Source organism: Ceratina calcarata, unplaced genomic scaffold, assembly GCF_001652005.2.
Source record: "Ceratina calcarata isolate Rehan_Ccalc_2016 unplaced genomic scaffold, ASM165200v1 scaffold151.2, whole genome shotgun sequence".
In the NCBI taxonomy this organism is placed as follows: domain Eukaryota; kingdom Metazoa; phylum Arthropoda; class Insecta; order Hymenoptera; family Apidae; genus Ceratina; species Ceratina calcarata.
In genome coordinates, this window is record NW_017136308.1 from 87,722 (window position 1) to 110,502 (window position 22,781).

General features: G+C 43.4%; 1 protein-coding gene across 6 annotated transcripts in view; it reads right to left on the reverse strand.

Annotated features, from left to right (window-relative positions):
- The window catches only part of Ca-beta (Calcium channel protein beta subunit), a 64,397-nt gene that overhangs the window by 29,174 nt on the left and 12,442 nt on the right, over positions 1-22,781 (reverse strand). For 3 of the 6 annotated variants that reach the window (XM_026819420.1, XM_026819419.1, XM_026819421.1), the window contains exon 2: positions 13,049-13,138. The exons of the other annotated variants lie outside the window; for them this stretch is intronic. In XM_026819420.1, coding sequence (XP_026675221.1) covers positions 13,049-13,138 — 90 coding nt within the window. The remainder of the gene's footprint in view (positions 1-13,048; positions 13,139-22,781) is intronic. 6 annotated transcript variants of the gene reach the window in all.

Consider the following 22,781-nt stretch of genomic DNA (forward strand, 5'->3'; position numbering starts at 1 on the left):
AGCGAAGCAGCGAAGAAGATGATGAGTTTAATTACGTCCAATGTAATCGACTCTGTCGAGCTGTTTACGGTTAACTAGCTTAATATCTCATGCGTGGCCTTGTTGACTATTCTGTACAGGCCAATTCATGCTGTTTCATGAGTCATTCTGAATGATTCCGTTCGTAAGATACTTTACATGACACATCTACATATTGTGAATTTTTAAATAAAACATTGATTTCATTTTTAAGGCCAGAACTTTGTACGTATTTCAGGTAAAAAGGCCAATCGATAATGAAACGGCTCGCCTATGATCATTTCGTATAATTGTGGAGGAATAAAAGCGAGCAGAGCACCGCCGAAGAAGTTGAATTGAATACAATAAAGAACTCGATTTAACGGACTAATTGCTCCCATGGAAACCTTAGTTTCGGTGAGCTTAATTGGGTACGTTTTTAACACTCTGCAACTGACGGTGCGGTAATTGCAACTTTTTCCAAAGCGAACTTGATTATTCAACATTTTTCTTATCTCGAAACAGGCTTCCCAGTTGGTTATTTTCTTTCGGTCATATCATAATACGCTAGTTTTCAACAGTCACTGATTTCCTCTTAAAAACCGAGGTTGATTAAAGTTTCAAAGAAACTTTTAGAAAGCACAGATAAATCATCGTGATGACGTAACGCTGCAAAAATGATGCTTCATTGGATTAAAAGGAGGAATAAATACTCTAGAAGAAAAGGAGAACAGGAAAGTAATAAATCAAGCAATCGTTCATTAATGCGTAAATGCTAAGTGTTGAAAAAAGACGCGGTTCTCGAGACCGGTGCGCGCTTTGCGCACGGGGTCCTATCGACTTTTCCATTCGATTCTTAGAAGCGGCAATTAAGATCGGAGCAATTCCTACGGACAACGAGTCGCGAGCGGCCGCTTGTATTTTTCTTTTGCGCTATTAATGAGTCTCCTGTGAGAATAATAATTTAATCTCTCGTCCGTTCCTGTTTTTGTTCCTTCGCGCTAACACACGCGCGCGTTTTAAACGCGGCAGACGTATCTACAGGAACAACGTGTCTGTCCGGTTACAATCATTATGCGCAACCTAATTACTGGCCAATGATTTCACGGAACAAGTCGCCGCGTCGTGTCGCGCCGAGCCGCGCCGAAATCCAATTGACGAGATGTCCACGCGATTGCCAATTCGCCGACGAATTAAAACGCAACGATCTTCGTCGGAGCATTTGCATACTTAATGCCAAGGACTTGTCGTGAGGTACATATTACACGAAACGTGGGCGTTGTCGCCCGCGGACACACGCGCTTTATTCTTATTAGTCAAGTTTCACATCTTGATTCATCAGTATAGAAATTAACGAACTTAAAGTGTCAATAACTTTTGTATAGAGCAGCTTCTCATTTAATTTTGCCCTTGTCAATTTTGCGTTGTCAAAATTGCCCTTGCGAATTTATTTAATTAGCATCTTTTACTCATATCTCATTTAGTGCATTTTTAAAATCATTTCAATTTCAAGAAAATGAACACGTATTAACAAATATGCTAGTTTAATTTATACAATTTGAACATGTTGCGCGATATAAAAACACGTCTGCATGTTCAGTAAGGAGGCGTGTTTATATGGCACCGATATTCGTGCGGATCATTGCACGTGCTATTGCGTACTTACACTAGTAATGACTCTACAAAATTTTCCTATTGTCATGAATGACTGGGAGCTTTATCGATTCTGTTTACGGATTGACGGATGCCTCTAACTTTGTCGTTTATTAACAAAGGTATAATGCTACCATCTTCAATCATTCGCGCATTGAGCCTACATCAGTACAACAATTAATTTCTTACTTCTCCAGCAAAATGATTCTTTCATAAAATATCTCTCGGATTTGAAATTCCCTTTAATACTCTCATTAGTTACTATAGTAAACTGAAGGCATGTATAGACACATTAGGATTAGAAGCAAGCTGTTTGTACGCATAGTAATGAAGTTTTCTCTTGATTGCGAGAAATTCGTTCCGATATCTTCATCTCCGTTTCCCATAAAACATCCTTCAGGCAATATTCGTAAGAAAAATAACCTCGCGATCGGAAAATCCGCGCACATATCTTTCTTATGCACAGCACGATGCACACCGTAAACTGCCGATTTACAATACATACCTTTCCTGTCAGTGGCCACGATAATAAACCTATAGCCACAATAAAGATAAACAGCTATCTCGGTACAGAAGCGTAAACCTCTACGAGGCAAATATATCAGGTAACGATACGCTTTTTAAGTCGACCATTATTTTCCAACTAGTTAACAACATTCTGCTGAAAGCGGGGGTATCGATTATCGTACGCCATAAATATCGTAACGATTTCACGGAGCCCTAGATGCCCAGGTATCGCGAACGATCGGTTTGTGAACGGAACAGGTCCTGGCTTTGACGGCTTTCGCGGATACGTATTCGTATACGTACGTACTCGCTCGCTTACTTATGTACCACCATTACCGTCGTCGCTACCATCACTAGCACCGTAGCACGTGGGTGTTTAAAGGCACCTCGGCGTTCCGCGCGAATCGACTTTCACAAGAACGAATTGCTCACCGCGCGATCGCCGATCCTGTGTGAGTCAACCTAATTACTGGCCAATGATTTCACGGAACAAGTCGCCGCGTCGTGTCGCGCCGAGCCGCGCCGAAATCCAATTGACGAGATGTCCACGCGATTGCCAATTCGCCGACGAATTAAAACGCAACGATCTTCGTCGGAGCATTTGCATACTTAATGCCAAGGACTTGTCGTGAGGTACATATTACACGAAACGTGGGCGTTGTCGCCCGCGGACACACGCGCTTTATTCTTATTAGTCAAGTTTCACATCTTGATTCATCAGTATAGAAATTAACGAACTTAAAGTGTCAATAACTTTTGTATAGAGCAGCTTCTCATTTAATTTTGCCCTTGTCAATTTTGCGTTGTCAAAATTGCCCTTGCGAATTTATTTAATTAGCATCTTTTACTCATATCATTTAGTGCATTTTCAAAATCAACGTCGATATTTCAAGAAAATGAACACGTATTAACAAATATGCTAGTTTAATTTATACAATTTGAACATGTTGCGCGATATAAAAACACGTCTGCATGTTCAGTAAGGAGGCGTGTTTATATGGCACCGATATTCGTGCGGATCATTGCACGTGCTATTGCGTACTTACACTAGTAATGACTCTACAAAATTTTCCTATTGTCATGAATGACTGGGAGCTTTATCGATTCTGTTTACGGATTGACGGATGCCTCTAACTTTGTCGTTTATTAACAAAGGTATAATGCTACCATCTTCAATCATTCGCGCATTGAGCCTACATCAGTACAACAATTAATTTCTTACTTCTCCAGCAAAATGATTCTTTCATAAAATATCTCTCGGATTTGAAATTCCCTTTAATACTCTCATTAGTTACTATAGTAAACTGAAGGCATGTATAGACACATTAGGATTAGAAGCAAGCTGTTTGTACGCATAGTAATGAAGTTTTCTCTTGATTGCGAGAAATTCGTTCCGATATCTTCATCTCCGTTTCCCATAAAACATCCTTCAGGCAATATTCGTAAGAAAAATAACCTCGCGATCGGAAAATCCGCGCACATATCTTTCTTATGCACAGCACGATGCACACCGTAAACTGCCGATTTACAATACATACCTTTCCTGTCAGTGGCCACGATAATAAACCTATAGCCACAATAAAGATAAACAGCTATCTCGGTACAGAAGCGTAAACCTCTACGAGGCAAATATATCAGGTAACGATACGCTTTTTAAGTCGACCATTATTTTCCAACTAGTTAACAACATTCTGCTGAAAGCGGGGGTATCGATTATCGTACGCCATAAATATCGTAACGATTTCACGGAGCCCTAGATGCCCAGGTATCGCGAACGATCGGTTTGTGAACGGAACAGGTCCTGGCTTTGACGGCTTTCGCGGATACGTATTCGTATACGTACGTACTCGCTCGCTTACTTATGTACCACCATTACCGTCGTCGCTACCATCACTAGCACCGTAGCACGTGGGTGTTTAAAGGCACCTCGGCGTTCCGCGCGAATCGACTTTCACAAGAACGAATTGCTCACCGCGCGATCGCCGATCCTGTGTGAGTGTACGTAACCGCCCCGGCATCGCAGGCCGTAGATGGAAACCCGTTTGCGCGTATGCAGTTTCCTGCTCGCATGCACGGTTCACCGTGCCGCCCTTAAATAACGCAATTAAAACGTTCCTTCACGCGGTCGTCGCGTCGCGGAGGAATCACTTATACGTGTCTGTCCGCCTTTATCGTCGGCCAGATAGAAAAAGCCACGCGGGTAAGACTGGTTCCATTACCGGGGCTCGGACAACCACGAAATGAACTTTAACGCGCGAGAAATCTCGTCAACGGAGTTAAACAACCGGAGTATCATTGTAATGATTTAACACTTATTATTAATTTAAAATGGAATTATAAAATTTTTAATAGTTTTTTAGATTCACAATTATTAAATAAATAAAATAATTCCATTATTTATTGGCTTCTTAGTTTGAAAATAAAATATGCACGAGGTTTAAGAAATAAAAAAAGAAAATGAAAATAGTAATGCGTGTACGTGTCGACCAATTATAATTTTACCGAAATGTTCTCTAAAGCGTTGCAGGGCGTGGTGAATTCATGAAACGACTATCGAGTTTTAATGATCGCGCGAGAGAAAGCGAGTCAGAATTATAATTGTCGCCGCGCCAGCAGCAATGGTATTTCACCTCATTGGAATTGGTATATCCCTTTCTAGGCGGTTCGTAAAGAGATGGTGGCCGACGTCTCGCGACAGAATCGTAAGAAGTCGCACTTATTTCTTGCTCGTTTGCGCGGGATACGATTTATGGCGCGACAAACTGCGGTTGCGCCGCTCGTCTGTATGATAAAATATATCGTGCGGCTCCAGTAACGATGATAATTACAAGAAAATCCGATGTTTCATGCAACGCGCGTGAAACCGCGTGTCGCGAAACGTTTCTCTTTTTTATTTAGAATCTCGCGATTCCGATCGGGCACAGCCTGAGTGTTTATTTCTGCGAATCGCATGATAGACTTTCTAAACTGGATACACGGAGACGCCGTGGTACATTAAAAAACTTTTTGGGAGACTGGACACTGCGGTGTTCAGCTACGGGCAAGAAGAACGAGGAGCAACGAAGAAAAGGTGCGTCGTTTAAAGAGTCCAGTCATCTCCGCGGAGTTGACCTTGATCTTGAGAAAGAATGAGAGACGAGAAGAGTCGACAAGTGAGACGGAGGACGGTAAGGTGCAACGCGAGGGCCAGAAATAAAGGCGGCAGTTAAGGCGCGTTTCATCGCCTTCTTATTTTTGGCGTTCGTGCGAATTCAAGGGGGACGTGCTAAAAATTTAATCCCGCTAAGAGTTACTTGTGTGTCACAAACGCTCGTGTGCATTCGAAGACAGCATTTGGAAATTTACTTGACTCAAAATTATTCTTCTGTCTGTTGCAACTGTTCATCCTGACGATACTATTATAAAGCTATTTTGTAATTTTTATTTAAAACAGTATTTGCTACGAATTTCGATGTGGAGTCAAATCAGATTTGACAGTATCGTGTGCGACTCCAACTCTGTTCCATCAATGAAATCTAACAAGTAATTCAATCAAATCGTCATTGTCACACGTGTTTATCAACGAGAATTGATTAAAAATTCCGGTGAGTCTCGAGCCCGGCTTAAAGATTGGCGTAGTCGTAGAGCAGGACAGGAGGAATAGACGGCCGTGGGCTTTTTTCATGTTGGTGTGCAAGGAACCGGCAAGGCGCGGGGCGGTGGTTTTCGGCTGTGCGCTTCGCGCACCGGTCTTAAAACTAGCAGACGTTGCGTTTTCGCTCTCTCGTCTTTCGCGGTGCGCTGCGCGCCGCGGTATAATGGCAACGTGTTTTCGTCTAATGTACTTTTTGTGATGTCCTTGATGGAGGAGTCTGCGAATGCAGAACTACAGGCCAGGACCGGTGGGGCCTGCCGCGGTGCGACGCGGAGAGACGGCCGAATCCTCTTTGGATCGAAGCGAGGAAGAGAGAAAGAAAGAGAAGGTGGACAGGAGGGCCCGGCAGCACCTCAACCCACCTCAATTTCGGGCCTAGTCAAGGTCAGTGCGGCAGGCCCCACCCTCGTTACCCCCCTCCTCGCTATCTCTGTCTCTCTTTCTCGGTTCCTCCTCTTCCTACTTCGAATTCGTTCTCTTCCTCCGTTCGTCTGGTACCCTCTGTTCCACTGAACGTCGCCTCGTACCGCATTATCGCATCATACCATGTTCGGATGTTCGGACCCACGCCCTACCTTTGGGTGTCGCTTTTTCTCTCTACCTCCGCTCGGAAACTCCCGAAATCCCAATTAGTGGAGATACCCGGTCGATACCGCTCGGCCACCGTATTGAATCCCAGTGAATCTTTGACTCTCAGGATTGGAGTTATCGTTCACCATGATACCGACGCGGCGATGATGATGATGATGATGCTTAAGACTACTCGCAAAATGTATGCACGAATGATGGATTTTGAAGAATGAAGTACATTTGGGACAGCTGGGGTGGGACCACGACTAATGATCAGATATCAGGATGATCCATATCGATAAAAGGAAGAAAGGATTTAAGAAGCGTCTCCCTAATGATCTGTTTAATCATAAGGGCCCGGTGGTGTTTTTCTTGTAGGCGGTCATGCTCACACTTTTGCATGATGCACGTACACTAGAACCGTGTTAGGTTTCAAAGAAATGAAAGAAACAGAAGCGTCCGACGTTGATGAATGAAACTGATGAATCAGACATCCTTCGCGGAGTATCCCCGAAAGACCTTTCTTTACGATCGCGGGTGTCATGATAAATAGATCGTTTTTTATTCGGTCTCGTGATACTCGACGCAGCTATTTGGCCCGAGCTTTCGTGCACAGTCTAATATACGAATTTGCTGTAGTTCCGAGGCTCGCGAATGCGAATTCATATGCCTTGTATGCAAAATTTCCAAAGAAGACTCCGTTAATGTGATCTTGATGCACTTAATCTCTCATCATGACTGATATTTGGCAACAGTAAGGCTTCTCAACGAAGATAGCTTCCATTGAAGAAAGTACAATAGATCAACGACACAATTCTCCCTCATTTCTTTTTTTTGCTTATATTCGAGCGTTATAAGAATTGCAACCAAGGCTTCTTTAAGAATTCAAGAGGCATCCGGAATCACTATTCTTATTTGCAAATTCCGTTCTCCCGATTACGTTGCATTTGCATCGTGGGTACGGCGTGGAATGTCTGGCGATAATGATCTACGACGAGGTGGGAATAAGATTTTCGAAGGAATCGACGACGAGGAACGACCAGTGGAGAAAAAGGAGACGAGAGGACCGGAGCAACCAGTAATCCGAGGTGAGTGAGCGAAGCTATGCTAGTACCAAATGAGATTGGATCCCGACCGTGTAGGTTCAGGTCCGACTGTGGGTCCTACGGCGCAGGACGACTTTCGGGTTCTACCGGCCTGACCAAGAGAGTCCTTTAGATTCGGCGAAGCCGCGTCTCCCCTACCTCTAGCCAAGCGCTATGCCGCCATTCGTCGGGTGTCGAAGTTGCATTACCATCGACGCCATTCCATTCGGATCCAGACATACGTTCAGGCACCGTGGTGGCTGAAAAATTGTTCATCCTACTCAGCGATTTACATTTATTTTTTTCAACCCAGCATTTTTGTCCCCACCTTGTAGAAACTACCATGTAAAGCAACTACCGTTATAATAAACGATCATAAATTCTTCAGTGATTTGAATCGATTATTCGTCTCTAAACCAAGGCGTAATCACCACTCGGCCTCAATTATCTCAACTCTCGTCTTGTCAGTAATCACGAAATTTTTTCCGAGTATGTTCTCTGGACTCGACTTTTCGACTTTCCTGCGATCGTTTTGTATAATGTAAATACGTGTTCACGCTCACGGTACGCACAAAGAGACCGTCCCCACTTTGCCATATGGTTTACAGCGTTGGCGCTGAACTTGTGCCGGTGTCGGATTACCCACCCCTCCCGCTGTTCCTTCTCAAAAACTCCTCCGTAATGCGCCAAATGCATTCTTTGTCCCGGTATACGAGTTTGAACGTTGCCCGTTACCGCGTATTTTTACCGAGAGGAAATAGACTTAATTTCTTATTCCACGACTATACTCCAAACATTCAAAAAAAAAATACATGGGCAATCATTTCACACAGTAATGATTAATGGCGTGGCATGAAATATTGCTACCAATTCAAAAGGACGAAGTCTTGTTCCCAAATATAACAGATTTTTCTAAAAAAAAGATATGTTGGAATTTTTGAAGAAGAAAAAGATGAATTCACGTGGTCCACAGAACTTGATCGACCTTGGTCAGGAATTTCGTATGGGCACGTTCACGGCTATTTTTCGGGAGGAATCTAATTACTCGCAATTCCCTTTTTCCGGGTAGCGTGCGTGAGTTCGCATTAATTGGAGCGGGCGACGCGCATCTGCGCGTTATGGTGTGCGTGATATATCTATGTACGAGAGAACGAGGACCGGCGCGGCTCGGCGGCCGCAGCTGCAGGTATATGTATACCCAAAAAGAGCCAGTGCAACGGTTTCAATTGTCCGCAATATGGCTGCCTGCTCAGCCTAGGCCTCATAGTCGTTATCCTTGAGAGAGGCCCGTGTAGCGTCTCGTTTTGTTTTAGACCGCGAGATGCGCGCGCGGGTGCGACCGAGGAAAGAAGGAACGGAGATACGGCGTGAACAAGAGAGAAAGAGATACATGGAAGAGGAGAGGGGTAGGGGAACCACGCCACAATGAGGGCCCGAATGTTGCAAAACCGCCTATATCCGTGACTATACAGATATACCGGCGGCCTGTACAAGAAATGATAATTACCAGCCTTCTCCCTCTCTTCTGTTCTCTCTACACTGTTTCCTCCACATTCTACTTTACTCCTCGTGTGTATCGTTTCCTTCTTCTTCCAATAATTACGTTTGTTTATTTCATCGCAGGATTGAACTACCGATCCTGCGACTATATCACGATAAAAGCGAGCACATTTGTTAGAATACGGGTTTCTTCTAGTGACTTTATCCAAGCCTTCTCTTAACGCGTAAATAACTGGTTTTTCCACGGCGGATAATTTATGACTGAACAAGCCCACGCTTACAGTTTGTTATAAGACAGTAATTGACTTTTCACTATTTATCGGAAAAAGTAGCTTACTCGATGGGAAACGTTTAATTAAACGGAATGGTGATTAATAGATTTCATAAAGGTACTAGTTATCTCGTGCATCGGCGGTCTCGAAACTTTTTACCGTGCACGATTCCCATGAAAAATCACTTCGGCTCCTACAATACTGTCCTCTGTGGAGGCCAGTCATTCCCGATTCAACGGTCAGAAGCCATATGTTCTTGGCCGAATGTGCTAAGAAGTTATTGAGGGAACTGCCGTAATGAGAGACCACCCAACAAGCGTTTCGCGGCGATCACCGGCCGACCGGAAACTCAGATCGAAACGGCTTCATTATGCGATTCAATGCGCCGATCTTTTCGCGTGGCCACTTTTTTTTCCCACCGTCTCGCCGATAATTGCATTCACGGATCGGCTGTTCTTCTCCGATCCTTTGATTGAGAATACACCTTGCATTATTTCTGATTACTAATAAACGTGCGCGAAATCACACGAGAGAAAACAACATTTCAACGACGCGATGTAAATGACGGATCTTGATTTTGGTAAAGTATATAAACGAAAGTAAAATGTGAATTCGAACACAATTTTTTATACCGTTCTCTCGAACTTTTCAATAGAATTTAGTACACTAGGAATAATTACAGCGAGCGGAGGTATTCGTAATACTGTAGCAAATCATCAAACCCTTCTCAAGGGTCTGGCTTACCTGCCATCCAAGAAAGACGGTATTATGATGGCCGTAAAGCACTAAAACGCCCCGATAGTTGAAAGGGCCCGCGGGGGAGGACGTAAGTGGACATTAGCGGTGGCATTGTGAATCGAACCGCATCTTCTAGAAACTATTTATTTAGTTAGTTTCCAGACAGCACAAAGAAGACGCCGCACCGGCATACCTTATGAATATATAGGTACACTTGCACGTTAGCCATAGGCGGAGATATAATGTATCTGTACCTGCTCAGGTGAATTAGAGGAAGCCGCATTTTATGCTTCGTGGATATTTCGAGGTTTTGTGGCCCATGGAAGGAGAAAGGGTCGTTAAAATGACCGCTGATGCTATTGATTACCGAGATTGCGTTATCGAGTCCCTTGATGAAAAAAGGTAAGACAGGAATGACATGTTGAAAAAGTGATGATCCATGTACAAGCCCGTTAAAACTTTCACAGTTGTTTCATATTCTAAAATTTTTAAAACTAACATTTCCAGGGGACCGAGAAACGGATTTATAAGGAATTCATGGAAAATTGTTTTGAGAAGTCGAATTCTCGTCCCTCGTCGAGAAACGTCCAGCGATTTTGAATAAAAAGTCTAAAATCCATTGTGAACCGATTACGCAGGTATAACATCGCGTTATTTTAAAAGATTTCCAGATTTACAACAATGGAGGTCGTTTCGCTAAGTAGGAGGGTTTAACTTTCGACGGGCCGGAAGAAAAATCGGTCGGCCGGTCGATATTCCGTGACGAACAATAGCCCGGACCCTCGCATTTGCATACGCACTGAAATCACCCTCCTCTCAAAGGATGGTTCAAAAGCTTGGCATCTGTTACACCTTGCTAACGCGGTAAAAGTTACTCGGCCAGGTTTTCCAGCCATTTGCGTGCACACCCGTGGGGATGGTCAAGAGTTAGGTCAGGTTATGGTAACCTCCATGCATCTCGTCCGGGGATAAACTGCTCCCTTCTAGAGGAAACTGGACCCCTGGTTCGTCTAAAGAGTTTCACCTGACCCTCTTCAACTGGAGGGTGGACGCGCACCTCGCGGCTAGCCTGTAGTCTCAACTTTTGTTTCCGGCGAAGGGGTCAGTCCCTCTGCGATTTAGTTATAGTTCGACGATCGATATACGAATACCTCTACAAGCTGATGGGAAATACTTAGTATGTTGTAAAGAGAAAGGTGACCTACATACGAACGACAATAATCCAGCAAGTAGCCTGTGTACACGCGTTTGAAATTCGATAGAGGCGCTGGACGGGTCCCACGAAACAGGTTTCTCGAAGAATCTGACCAAAAGTAAGTGTCTATTAACGGTAGAAGGACAACGTGTGTACGAGACTTATCATCCCCGGGCCTAATAGCGTCTCGTGGTCGACGTTCAAAGTCGATAATAAAATACCAATGAGCCAGGTTGGGCGACCTGTTTCCACGTGGATCTTCACAGTGATCGCTCACGCAGCATCTTGACTCTTCGCCTGGCTCTCTTTCCGCCTGATTCTTTAGACGTTAATCCGTGGAGCGTACGTAGGTGGGCGTATGCTCAGCGTAGGCTATGGTACCTGTCAAAAACTGGCGCTGCAACAATGCCCGAGGTTCGGAGGCCTCTTGGCAGAAGTTAACCGCAGCACAGCAGGGCTGCATGGGCCAGTTCGCCAGTTCAGACTGGATCTTTTGCGTATCGCGAGAGAAATAAGTCACCCAGTGGCGTGGAATTTATAACATCATTCATGCAAATGATTTTTATGAATTCTATTATATTAGCAAACTCACAGCGTGAATAAAGATGGAAAACAAACGAACCTTTTTATATCACTTCACTCCCATTGTTTTCAAATTAATAATATTCTTAACTCGAATCTGTAACTTTTTATGACATACACATACTACGGAGTATAGCATAATTCGAATGCATTCTACTAAATTTTTGTATCTAGTTCTCCTATATTATTTTAATCATAGTTTGATTGAGGAAAAGTCTCGTAAGATGAAGTCACGTAAATTCGGGGAAAGCATTCGATGATCGAGATGGAGGCATCTACGCCAGTGGGGCAACAGGTCAATGCTGCTGTAAGGATCTTTGTGAGGACAAAGAGATCCTTTCCCTTCCTTGATCCTTTCCTCCCGCTTCAACAATCTCCCCTATTCCTTCCTACCTCCTGAACCAGCCGTCATTGCACTAATGCAAGTGTGGCCGAGTCGTGCAACGAGCTGCAACGAACGACAAACTGCAGCTGCTGAATGCAACGCCCCAAAAGAGAATCACGATCCCTGTTGATTCTCCAGACCGATGAACAAAGTAATAAAGAAATATTTAGCAAATCATGCTGATTAACAGCTCTACGAAATAACACCCGTCCTTATACCATAGTTAATTAACAAAGCATCCTCACGTTCAATCGATTGAATTTCAGTGAAATATTAATATTAATTTCTATTATATTATTTTGATACATATTTCATTAATATGTATTACACCAATATATGAATCACGTGTGCAGTACGAAATATTTGTATGATTGATTGTCACATCAGATACATCACTCTCAATGGTTCTGAACCGTGCAGTTAAGTGAGGAGAACATAACGGAAGAAAAGAAACAGCCGCGTATTACCTGGCTCCGCGGTCTAACTCTCGACTGTGAAAACGAGAGCGCGGTTAGGAATTTACACTTGAAAGGTCGGAATTAACGCTTTCTTTTTCGGCCGTTTAGGGTTCTCGTTAGTACCATTGTCGCGACTTGCGCGACCCACCGTTTCACCGATTCTCTTCCCCGAAACGAATTAAGGCGGTGCCAGCCACTATCCCGGCGTGTTTTCTTTCGCGTGCAGCCAGTACAAGTATTATACTGCGGTTCGTTTTGCCAGTCTGCTGGCCCCAGGTGAGTCAACCCTCCAAGTGCATCCAAGAGGTGCAGACAGAAAAGCGAGAGAGGTAGAAAAGTGCGTAGAGAAAATTGTAATTCAAAAGCGTTCCAGTGTGCTTCGTGTGCGACAGTTCTTTCATTTCAATGCAGAATTCTTGTTTACGTATGTTCTTGTTAAATTTTGCCTTTAATGCTTCAAGAATTTACTTACGACGATCGTCGATCTCGGAGGCACGCACAGATTCACTAATTGCAGATCATCGCGACCCTCGTGCAGCGTAGCCCTTCCGTTCGACCTTTCCTGAAAGTCCATCAAATTTTTTATATTGACATTCATTTTTGCTCCATTCAGATCAGATCGGTGCTTTTGTTCTTCGCACAGTGATCGGATTATCGCGGAATGTTAATTTTTGACTGAGCGTTACGGGAACGATCCTGAGACGGTACGAATGACAATAGAAGATTGTGGATAAGATAACGCGTCCCTTCTGCTTTATCCTAAGTAATTCCTTTCGAAGAGAAATATCCCTCGAAGTGACAGCAAAATAAATGTTCGTCGAGCGGAAGATGACAGCAACGTCGAACAGACAACGGACTCGTTAATTGAGGGCTCTATCTCTCCACTCAGATGATCGAGAAGAGCAAAACGGACTATAGGTGACCTAGAGCTGCACCCCATGCATTAAAACATTAATCAACCTTAAATTTGCGAATAACCTCGATGAACCTTGACGAAAGTACATTTTTCTCTCCTCTGACAACACGAGGATTCTTCAGCGAACACACTGTTTCATCACCGAGAGCATGGGGCCTCGAACAAAAAGGTTCAAAATGAAGAAAACAATTCTATATGGTTGTCCCTACCTGCCCCGTCTTTTACAACTCTAGACCTTTGCCTCGGTCAGCACGGATAGAAAAAATATCGAGAGGTTCAAAAAAGGAGAGGTACTTGCAGGTTCTCTCTAACAGTTGGTACTAATGATCCAACCTGGCAAGGTACATCAACGGTATCCGGTATCGTGTAACTCGCTAAGTGAAAATGCGCGTAGATCCTGCTAAGATACAAGATCACTGGTCTGCCTCGTCCCGCCGCGTCTCCTCGGCCTAGTCCGGCGAGAAACAATAAAAGCAAATAACTGGCGCGGACATAATCCCGCAGGCCACGCAGCCTCTGGTACCTTACGCATACAGCCGAGATACGTCTCGCACGGCTCCTCGTGCGCAGCGTGTCTAATCCTAATGCCAGGAGTTGGAAACGTTGCACGCTGCGTACAGTAGTTCGACAAAGAAACCGTGACGATGCCGAGGAACTACTATTTATTTGCCAAAGGTAAGGTCGCATCGTTTGTGCGATCGACTTTCCAATAGCGAAAAGCTGGCATTCGTGACTTGGTAAGTCTCACGCTGATTTTGTATAAAATGTATAAGATGTGTAAAATATTCAACTTCTTATGAATTAGTGACTCAGTCGAATAATAATTTTCAATTTTTCGGTATTACTGATAATTGTTATTTTTTATTTCTCTTTGTTGGAAGAATATCGTATCCGATTACTGACAGACGTTCCGAGGTAAAAGTGTTCCTGCCGCGTAATTCATTTCGTTACGTTGCTCGGTGGAGGGTGGAAGAATTTCGCATGTCATCCTTTCCGCATCAACGTGCTGCAGGGCTGTTTGGGGCCGTCCATGAAAAGACAGACAATCCTATCCCCTCCCATCGCCGGCGATTTTTCGACTTCACCGAGTGGGTAGTAGGTATTACTAGTCGATCTTTACGTGACTCGGAAAATTTATCTTCTTTTTTTTTTCGAGCGCCAGTTTCCCATGAGCTTATAGCATCGACAACACTCTATAAGCCATAAGCGGTTCTCCGAGCGAGTGAGAGAAAGAAACAATCAGTGAAAACGAGAAAGCGGGACGAATAGAGCGAAAAAAGGTAGAGAGAAGAGCGGAGCAAGTGAGAATATATACCTGCTGTTGGATATTAAAGCGAACATCATACCCTCATCACTTTTACTGGTCCCCTCTCACTCTCTCCTTCTCTCCCCCTATCCCTCCGTCTCTCTCCCGCGCATCCCGTTTCGTCCTTGTTGTGTCCAGACACGAGTTCAACCGTCCTTTGCTCGCCCGAATTCTTTTCACTCGCTCGCGTCCTCGGTATCCTGCCAGTTAAACGCATCGAAAAGAGAGGATGCTGTGCGCGGTCCAACTGCAAAGTCAAATCCTCAACGTTTCCCCTGCCCATTCGTAGAAACCTAACCCAAAGTCGCGGTGGATGGAGAGAAATAGAAAGAGAAAAGGGCACTCTCCTCCCTCGTGCACTTATGCTGCATTCCAAACTTAGCCGCTCGTTTCTACTCTCCATTTTCATCGTTCTCACTTTACGGGAGCGTCGCATCGTTAGTCCTAAAAGCAGCCCGTGCTCGTTCTCTCTGCCTCTCTACTTAACATCGTTGGTTTTAGAGGCTCACCTGCTCGATGGATCTCGGTTGCGGCTTAATCCCTGCGATATCGCGCCGCGTTGTGGCGAATCGCCTCGTTTTGCCGGTTCGCCACCGAGCAAACGTACCACTCGGTATTTAACACTGTTCGTGATTCCACTATTTTATTGCGGATTGTTAAGAAAACTCAAATAAATAAAATACCTTCAAAGTTTATCTAATTATTTCAAATAGCTCAGTACCATTCTAAGTAACACTTATGCACATTCCAATGGAAATAATTCATTTCGAAAAGCAATGTTTACGTTTGAAATAAGGAAACGTTCAATGTTCAATATTCTCCCGAAAGACACGTAGGTACAAGTTGTTCAGTATTAAATAAAATCCGTGTTATTTAGCAGGTTTCCACAAACTGTTGGTTTAACAAGTTAAATGTGATTCTGGTAAATTAAATAGGAACACGAGTTTCCTCCGTCCATTTAGTTTACGTTACTTCCTACGTAGTCATCAATTCTCCTGAATCAACTAACTTCTTTAACCAGTAACTGGATCCTTCAATAAAATATATCAGCTCGTCATCCACGTGTCAGCCCACGGTGCGGCGTACAATTCTTTTTTGATTCACAGTTTTACCGTACAGTATTGCAGCGTAGAACGCGTGTGTAGCTTGACCACCGTGTGTCGGCACGCACGTCCACCTCATTACTCTGATTGCTGGTGCAATCAGGGATCGGTCGCGCGCCTCGTCGCAAGTACGCGCTCGCGGCACAATGCGCCCGCCCGTAATTTCTTACAACTGTCCTTGTTACGAGGCACGTAACGCGTGCTCGACGAAAGAAAATGAAATAAACAGATGAACGAATGTTTCATGGGGTACGGCGTCTCGTGACTTGGAATAAAAGGCGCAACGACGCCGGTGGAAAGTCGCAACATGTGGTTACCGAGACGGAAATCAACCCTCGATCCTCGGGGCGGCCTGCGCCCGCCATCGCCGTCTTCGTGTCTCTTTATCCGACGTGCGTGTCGGGATTTGTACGGATCCTCGTGCCCGGATCGTCTCGTGAACGCGCTCTTTTCACGTGCTTGCAACGAGAGGCGGACCCTACGTCGTTCGACGGGAAGGTGCCAGGGTGCAGAGGGGTTGAAGTCACGCAACGAGACCGTTTCCTACTTATCTACCTACGTGACCAGCCAATACTACCGGCAGATTATCACGAATAACTTTGCGAATGGATTCCTCGAAAAATATAAGAGTGAACAAGGAAATTAGAGCGCAGAGAAGCAAGGAAATAAAGTAAAACGGATCATTGCTGTTTCATTGAAATAAAAGTTATAATACAAACGTCTGAAGTGAAATCAGATTAAGGTGTTCCTATTTTACTTTCAGATTTATTGCAAGCGCAATGCAAAGTCGAATAATTCAATTTACCCATTTTCTCCTGTGCAGATGGTCGAGTTTCATTGTGCAATCTCTCGTGAAACTGACGGCGAAACTTAAATCCACGGTGGGGAATATTATCATGTTCCTCTTGTCGTACGGTACAAGGCTTGTTCGGTATTTTTGCTCGTCGTTGTTGGAGTAATTGCTTAGTATTACGTACCAGACCAGTCGTGTTCGAAGAGAAAAGGTTCTAATCTAAACGATAAAGCAATAAACGAGACGTATATCGATAGGCAAACCGAAATTTATTGAGCATTCGAGAGTTAGCATTCAGTGTTAGATCAGTGGCGATCGTTTCTAAGGAGATGCCGGCCGAACGGTTTGCTAAAAAGTAGTTCTAGCGGTACAGGCAACAGATTTTCTTACAACACGGTATTTCCTGATAACGCAACCCAGTTAAAAGGCCGGTTCACCGACGCATATTGTGTGTACTTATAGTAACGTTTACTCATACAAGTTTGCATCCATTTACACGTGTACTTATAATAACCAGTCGTCTTGTAATTATAGAGCCACGCAACGCGCGGTAAACTCCTACGCGATTTCTCGCAGCCGGTCAAACTTCACGGTTTCCTTCGCGGGATCCGTTCCCTCGAGTAGAAAAACCGGAAACCAACCGAACTAGTTCGATAGAATTAATTGCATCCGCCGGTAAATAATCCCTGCTCGATTTTCCTCGGGCTCGGTACCCTAGCGATAACTTTAACTCGCGAGAGAATAATTCCCGACGTGTGCACACCGGTGTAACCTGTAATTACATGATCGTCGCCGATAACGTTCGCGAACCTTCTCCGTGTTGCTTTTTTTCCTAATCAATCGGTCCGTGATTAATCGCACATACGTACTCTCTCGCGAGTCGAGAATAAAAATTCTATCTTCGATTCGTTATTAAATCTATCTCGTACGGTTCTCGTTACGCGAGCGAAAAGGAAGAAAACAGGCGGGAAGTAGTTAGTCGCGTTAGCGCCGCATTGAAAGCGCGGCTCGCGCCTAGGCCGGCGCGGTGCGGCGCGATGCAATCGGGACTCGATAGGTGTACGCTCGACTGCGCCCGCGTCCACAGCCGTGGCTGATCTTAATTACAATCGCAAATGAGACGGCGAACGGATAATTGCGGCGCATGTCGCAAGTCGCTACAATGTCGTCCGGCCGGTGTCCCCGTGCCGGAACACGGTTCTGTTTCTCCACTGCTTGAAATCGGTCTGGCATTCTGCCACGTTAGCTAGACCGATTCTCTTTTCGAACGAACGATTTTCATCCAATGACTTCCGCGATTGTTCTTACAATATAAATAGGGTTTATTAATTCGTGCTCCTTGAGAAATTAAAGTTTGAAATTAAACTTCGTCTATTTCATTGGATGTCTTGACGACACAATTCTTAAATACATAAAACACTTAAAATTATTGTACAGGAATGAGCAGAAATTTAATTTGATTATTTTTAATGTGAAATTCTTGCATATCTATTCACTACTGGTGAAATAAAATGAATCCCTGTACTTTTTTATCAAAATATTCAATATCGCGACACGAAAGGATAATCGATTCTCATTTTTACTTCCGTATTGCCAAGAGGGATTTTATTAGGTCTGATCTATAATACGGAAAGCTTTCCACGTTCTAAAAGGATCGGTGATTCGATTAGGTTACTTGCGAACAAGAGGTGAAAAGTCCATCGTCGCCGGTTCAGTCTTTCAATTCTGAAACGGTGTCACAACGAGCTCTGTACAGTAACTTCCAACGAGCGAACGACAAAAATTGGATAAACGTCGCGTGTTGGATATTTATTAGCCGCAACTTTCCACTGGCACACGTATATCCTCCTTTATTAAGTGTACCAGTCCGCACGGGTATTCTAGCTGTAGCCGTAGACTGCAGTCGATCGATAATTCGCCAATGCGTTTCCGTTGACACCTTTCAATGGAACATAGTCGAACTGAAGCATAAATAATATTTACACGTTCTTTTTTCTCAATGAAATGTCAGATGACAATCTTTATATGGAATAAACTTTTAGCTCCTTTCACCAATTGCTGATTCATCATTACTTTATTGTCTTTACAAATGCTCGGTGAATTCTGTCGATACCCGATTTAAAGGACCCTGCGTTTATAGACTTTCGCTGGTTCACGGTGATTTCACTTATTAAACGTCAGTAAATCACTCGGCCGTGTCAATTCGTACCGTTTATTGCCGTTCTCCTGTTAATAATCCATCCGTCCATTTCATCGAGGAAATATTTATTAAATATGTAAATCGCTGAACTTTCCTTTTTATGAGCCCGGTTTATTGCTCGTCGTTTGTCAGATGATCGCCCTGCGTTCGGTACTGCTCGATATTTCGTCTCACGGTTTAAAAACCCGACACAGCTGTATAGTAGATAAACGATCGATTAGCCAATGACACTTTGCCGTTGACGTGCTTTGTATGCTCGAGTATTTATGCGACAAATTACATCTATCTCTGCGACAGTCGTTTCTCTCTTTTCTCGTTGCGTTGCGGGGGTTGGTTTAATTGCTTCCCCTTTTCTCTTCCTCTCTATTCGCCCTGATAATCTCGACGACAATTATTGACGTTTCGGGCTGCGGTTGCCGGGCACAGATACGAGCTCATTATTCTAACCAGGCATTATCTTATCTATCTTGTAAAGCTAACTAAACGATATACGTGAAAATACTGGCTTCGCTTCTGTCCCGTATCACACAAAAATTATATGGAGCACGGAACGAGTTCACCTAATCGCCCGTGCTGGCTGTTTCGTAATCAATACACGAAATTTAAATGTGTTTCCTAATCTTAAATGATCATTTTACTTTTAGGATGGTGTCATAACTTCTAGTTTCCATATTTTATTATTTTAAGTTTCTCGATGTTGAGAAATTAATAAATAGAACTTCAAGTGAATAATGAAGAATATCGAAATTTCACATTGACTGAGATGTATAAAATTATAGTATATCTTGATCGAAAGCTACGAATCTGAAAATTCATTAAATTAGCGAATCGCGGAGACCACATGTTATTTCACACAGTAACGTAGCCAGACGTTCTGGAATGCGTTATAAAATGATACACTCGTACTGGCTATCAAAACGATTTCTGGTCAACGATTTCCGGGAATAATGGAACACGAACGGGTCCCTCTGTCTATCCTCTAAATAGGAGAGAGAACGCGCCGCGGCTAGCCCTCGGGTAATGAGTATAATCAAAACGATTTAGTAGAAAACTAGCCCGGAGGTATACGCGGCGAGTATACGCGAGTCTACTACGCAGCCCGTGCAGTTGAATTTGAATTTCGGACAGAACTTTTACACGCACAGCCATTATATTCGCCGGTCACGAAGACACCATCTGATGGACGACCAAATTGCTGGTCTGAGGTACTTAAAAACTGCCCTTTCCTATTCGTCTCTAGTTCTACGCTATTGTTCCGGTGTAGGTCTAGCTTCCTTGATCATTTTCTCTGCATCGCACCGCTACCGGCGAGGAGAATCCACAAAACCGTTTTACTCGCAGATGTTTACCGGCGCCTACGAATTTTTAAACTCGTCGAGAAATCTATCGGTGGACCGCAAAATTTAAAGATTAGATAACTATTCATGGAAATGATTAGTGATTTAAATGATGGATAGGAATTACAGCAAGATGTTTTTCGTTAATATTTAGAAACCTACCAATCAATTATCAACAGATCTTTGTTCAGTCAATTTAAGCGAGTTTAAAAATAACGGTTATTCATTATATACTACGGAGAGATTCATCTCGGGAAAAATGTATCCTCCAATAATTTTATTCCTGGCCGGTGTTCGAACTGTGGACCAGGTATAAGAACAAAGAAACAAAGAAGATCGGGAGCAAGCGAGAAAACCAATACGAAGATGGAATTACATTCTGACCCGGCGGTATACATATATATACTATATTGGGATCCGGTAGATTTATGTAGGTGCACGAAGAGAAGGTATTATGGTGGATAAACTAGGAAACCGGTGACCTGCCTTAGGATCGAACGTATACACCACCCTGGCTAACGGAGGTTTGGTGAAACCCGTCAACAGACCTTTATTCTCTGCCCGCTAGTCCCAATTACTGCGTCTCTATGAACCGTCTCGAAAAATAATTAAAATTCGTCTATGGTTTCCTCCACCAACCGTTCAAAATAATCATACATAATTTATTTGCATCTTCAAAGTTAAATATGTTCATTGATTCATACTACCATTTGGAATGTGTTAAACGCATTATTAATTACAGTTGTGTTGCATAAGACATTAATATGCCTACTACAAGGTATCCGTTTAGTTAAGTTTGTTTTGAAGTTATAACGTGCTTCAAAAGTTTTCATCAGCAACGCGTAGCATTGCGTAACGATAACCAATACAAGTGTATTTACTGTCGTCTCTCTCCTGCCACCGCGTCATTTAAGATTCTTATAAATAGCTATGCACCAGGATGGACAGGAAAATCGTGGTAAGGTGTTACGTCACAGTAACCGTAACGTCGTCCAAGGCGAGGGTTCAGCAGCCTTCGAGCGTGCTACGACGAACGGAAAGGAAGAGAACAGAAACAGGAACGATTGAGTTTGTGCAGAAGGCGACGCGACGGAGAAAACCGTCTACCTCGCCGAAGGGGGTCGAGATTATCGTTCGTGGGCTGGAAAGCCGAGGATAAACCGATGAAGGGTTGCTCTTCCAAGCCAGTGGCGCGTGCCCACTGTTGATCACCCCTTCCACGGTTTATTATGTCGATGCAACCCCGTTGAATCACGCCCCAATAGCACGTTCAGCTGCCGCAGAATCCGACTACACACAGTCGGTGGAATCCGTGGCCTCTTCAAAGAATAATTTCCTTAACAGGAACTCTCTAATTTTTTTTTTCTCGTCTCTCCGATCCGGCTGGTTGAATCGTTTATCGGCGGCATGAACGAATCGAGAGAATCGGGCCAGTTAAAGACAGTAATCTTCTGCCTCTTACCTGAGCCTCTCTGTATACAATATTCTAAACGAGGGTTCAGGAGTAGTGATCGTTATGCAATAATGGCGCGAACAGAGTCAAAATATACATTTCGCGCAAAGTATATTTATTCCTGGATTGTCTGCCACCGGTCTGAAGTGCAAAGAATATTTTCAACGGGAGCGAGATTATTCTTGTCCCTATCCAAGCAAACAAGGAGGTACTGTGTTATTTTAAAATATGGTAACGTGCTGTCCATCGTTGCGTATATACTCAGTGTCATCGCTGTGAATAAATTACGTTACCTTTTTTTTTATGCAAAAACAATTTTTAAATGTGGAATAAAATATTCTTTGAATAATCGTAGTCTGTCAATTTGGAAATCTGTCCCTCAAAATTTCATCTAAATTCCTTGAAGAGCAGCTGGTGGTCGACTTAACGGCAAGAAATAATCCCGCTGCTTATATATTTCCGCCTATTAATTTAGGTAAGGCGATTGTCTCTCCTCCTTTTCCCTAGTTTTTTCTCGTGCACTCGCTCGATAGTCACAGCATGGTAACAGGAGGTAATTCGAGCACGGTTAAGCACATATGCACACAGGAACCCAAGACTGAGAAGCATGAAGTCCCTTATGCTCTGTAAGTACTTAATAAGGTCCGACAAGGGCGTCCCCAAAGCCACTTTAACCGTGTGTTCCCCTTTTGGGATTAAGATTCTCGACATGCCGGAAGAAACAGTCGAGGGAAATGCCGATAATCGTTTTCTAAACTGTCTTTTTTTCTTTCAACCGTTCGCTGAACTTAAGTTCGCTCGAGCAAATACAATTTGCTTATTGTATTAATCTGTACGTTAAGTTATTCAGTGCAAATTGAACGAAGTTGGAAAGTGAACTTATTAACAGAAATAAGATTTCATGGTTGATTCGATTTTATTGAATTTGTGAATAAGTGAAAAGGTATTGTTTCGTACTGGTAAATCCAACGTTTAACAAATATAAGGGTTCAATTAGCAATGCAAAATTATTAAACAATGTCTATCTCATAATAATTTCTTATTGCCTTTCTACTTGTTTCAAACATTTTTCCAAATTCGTTGCGACGAATAGTTTT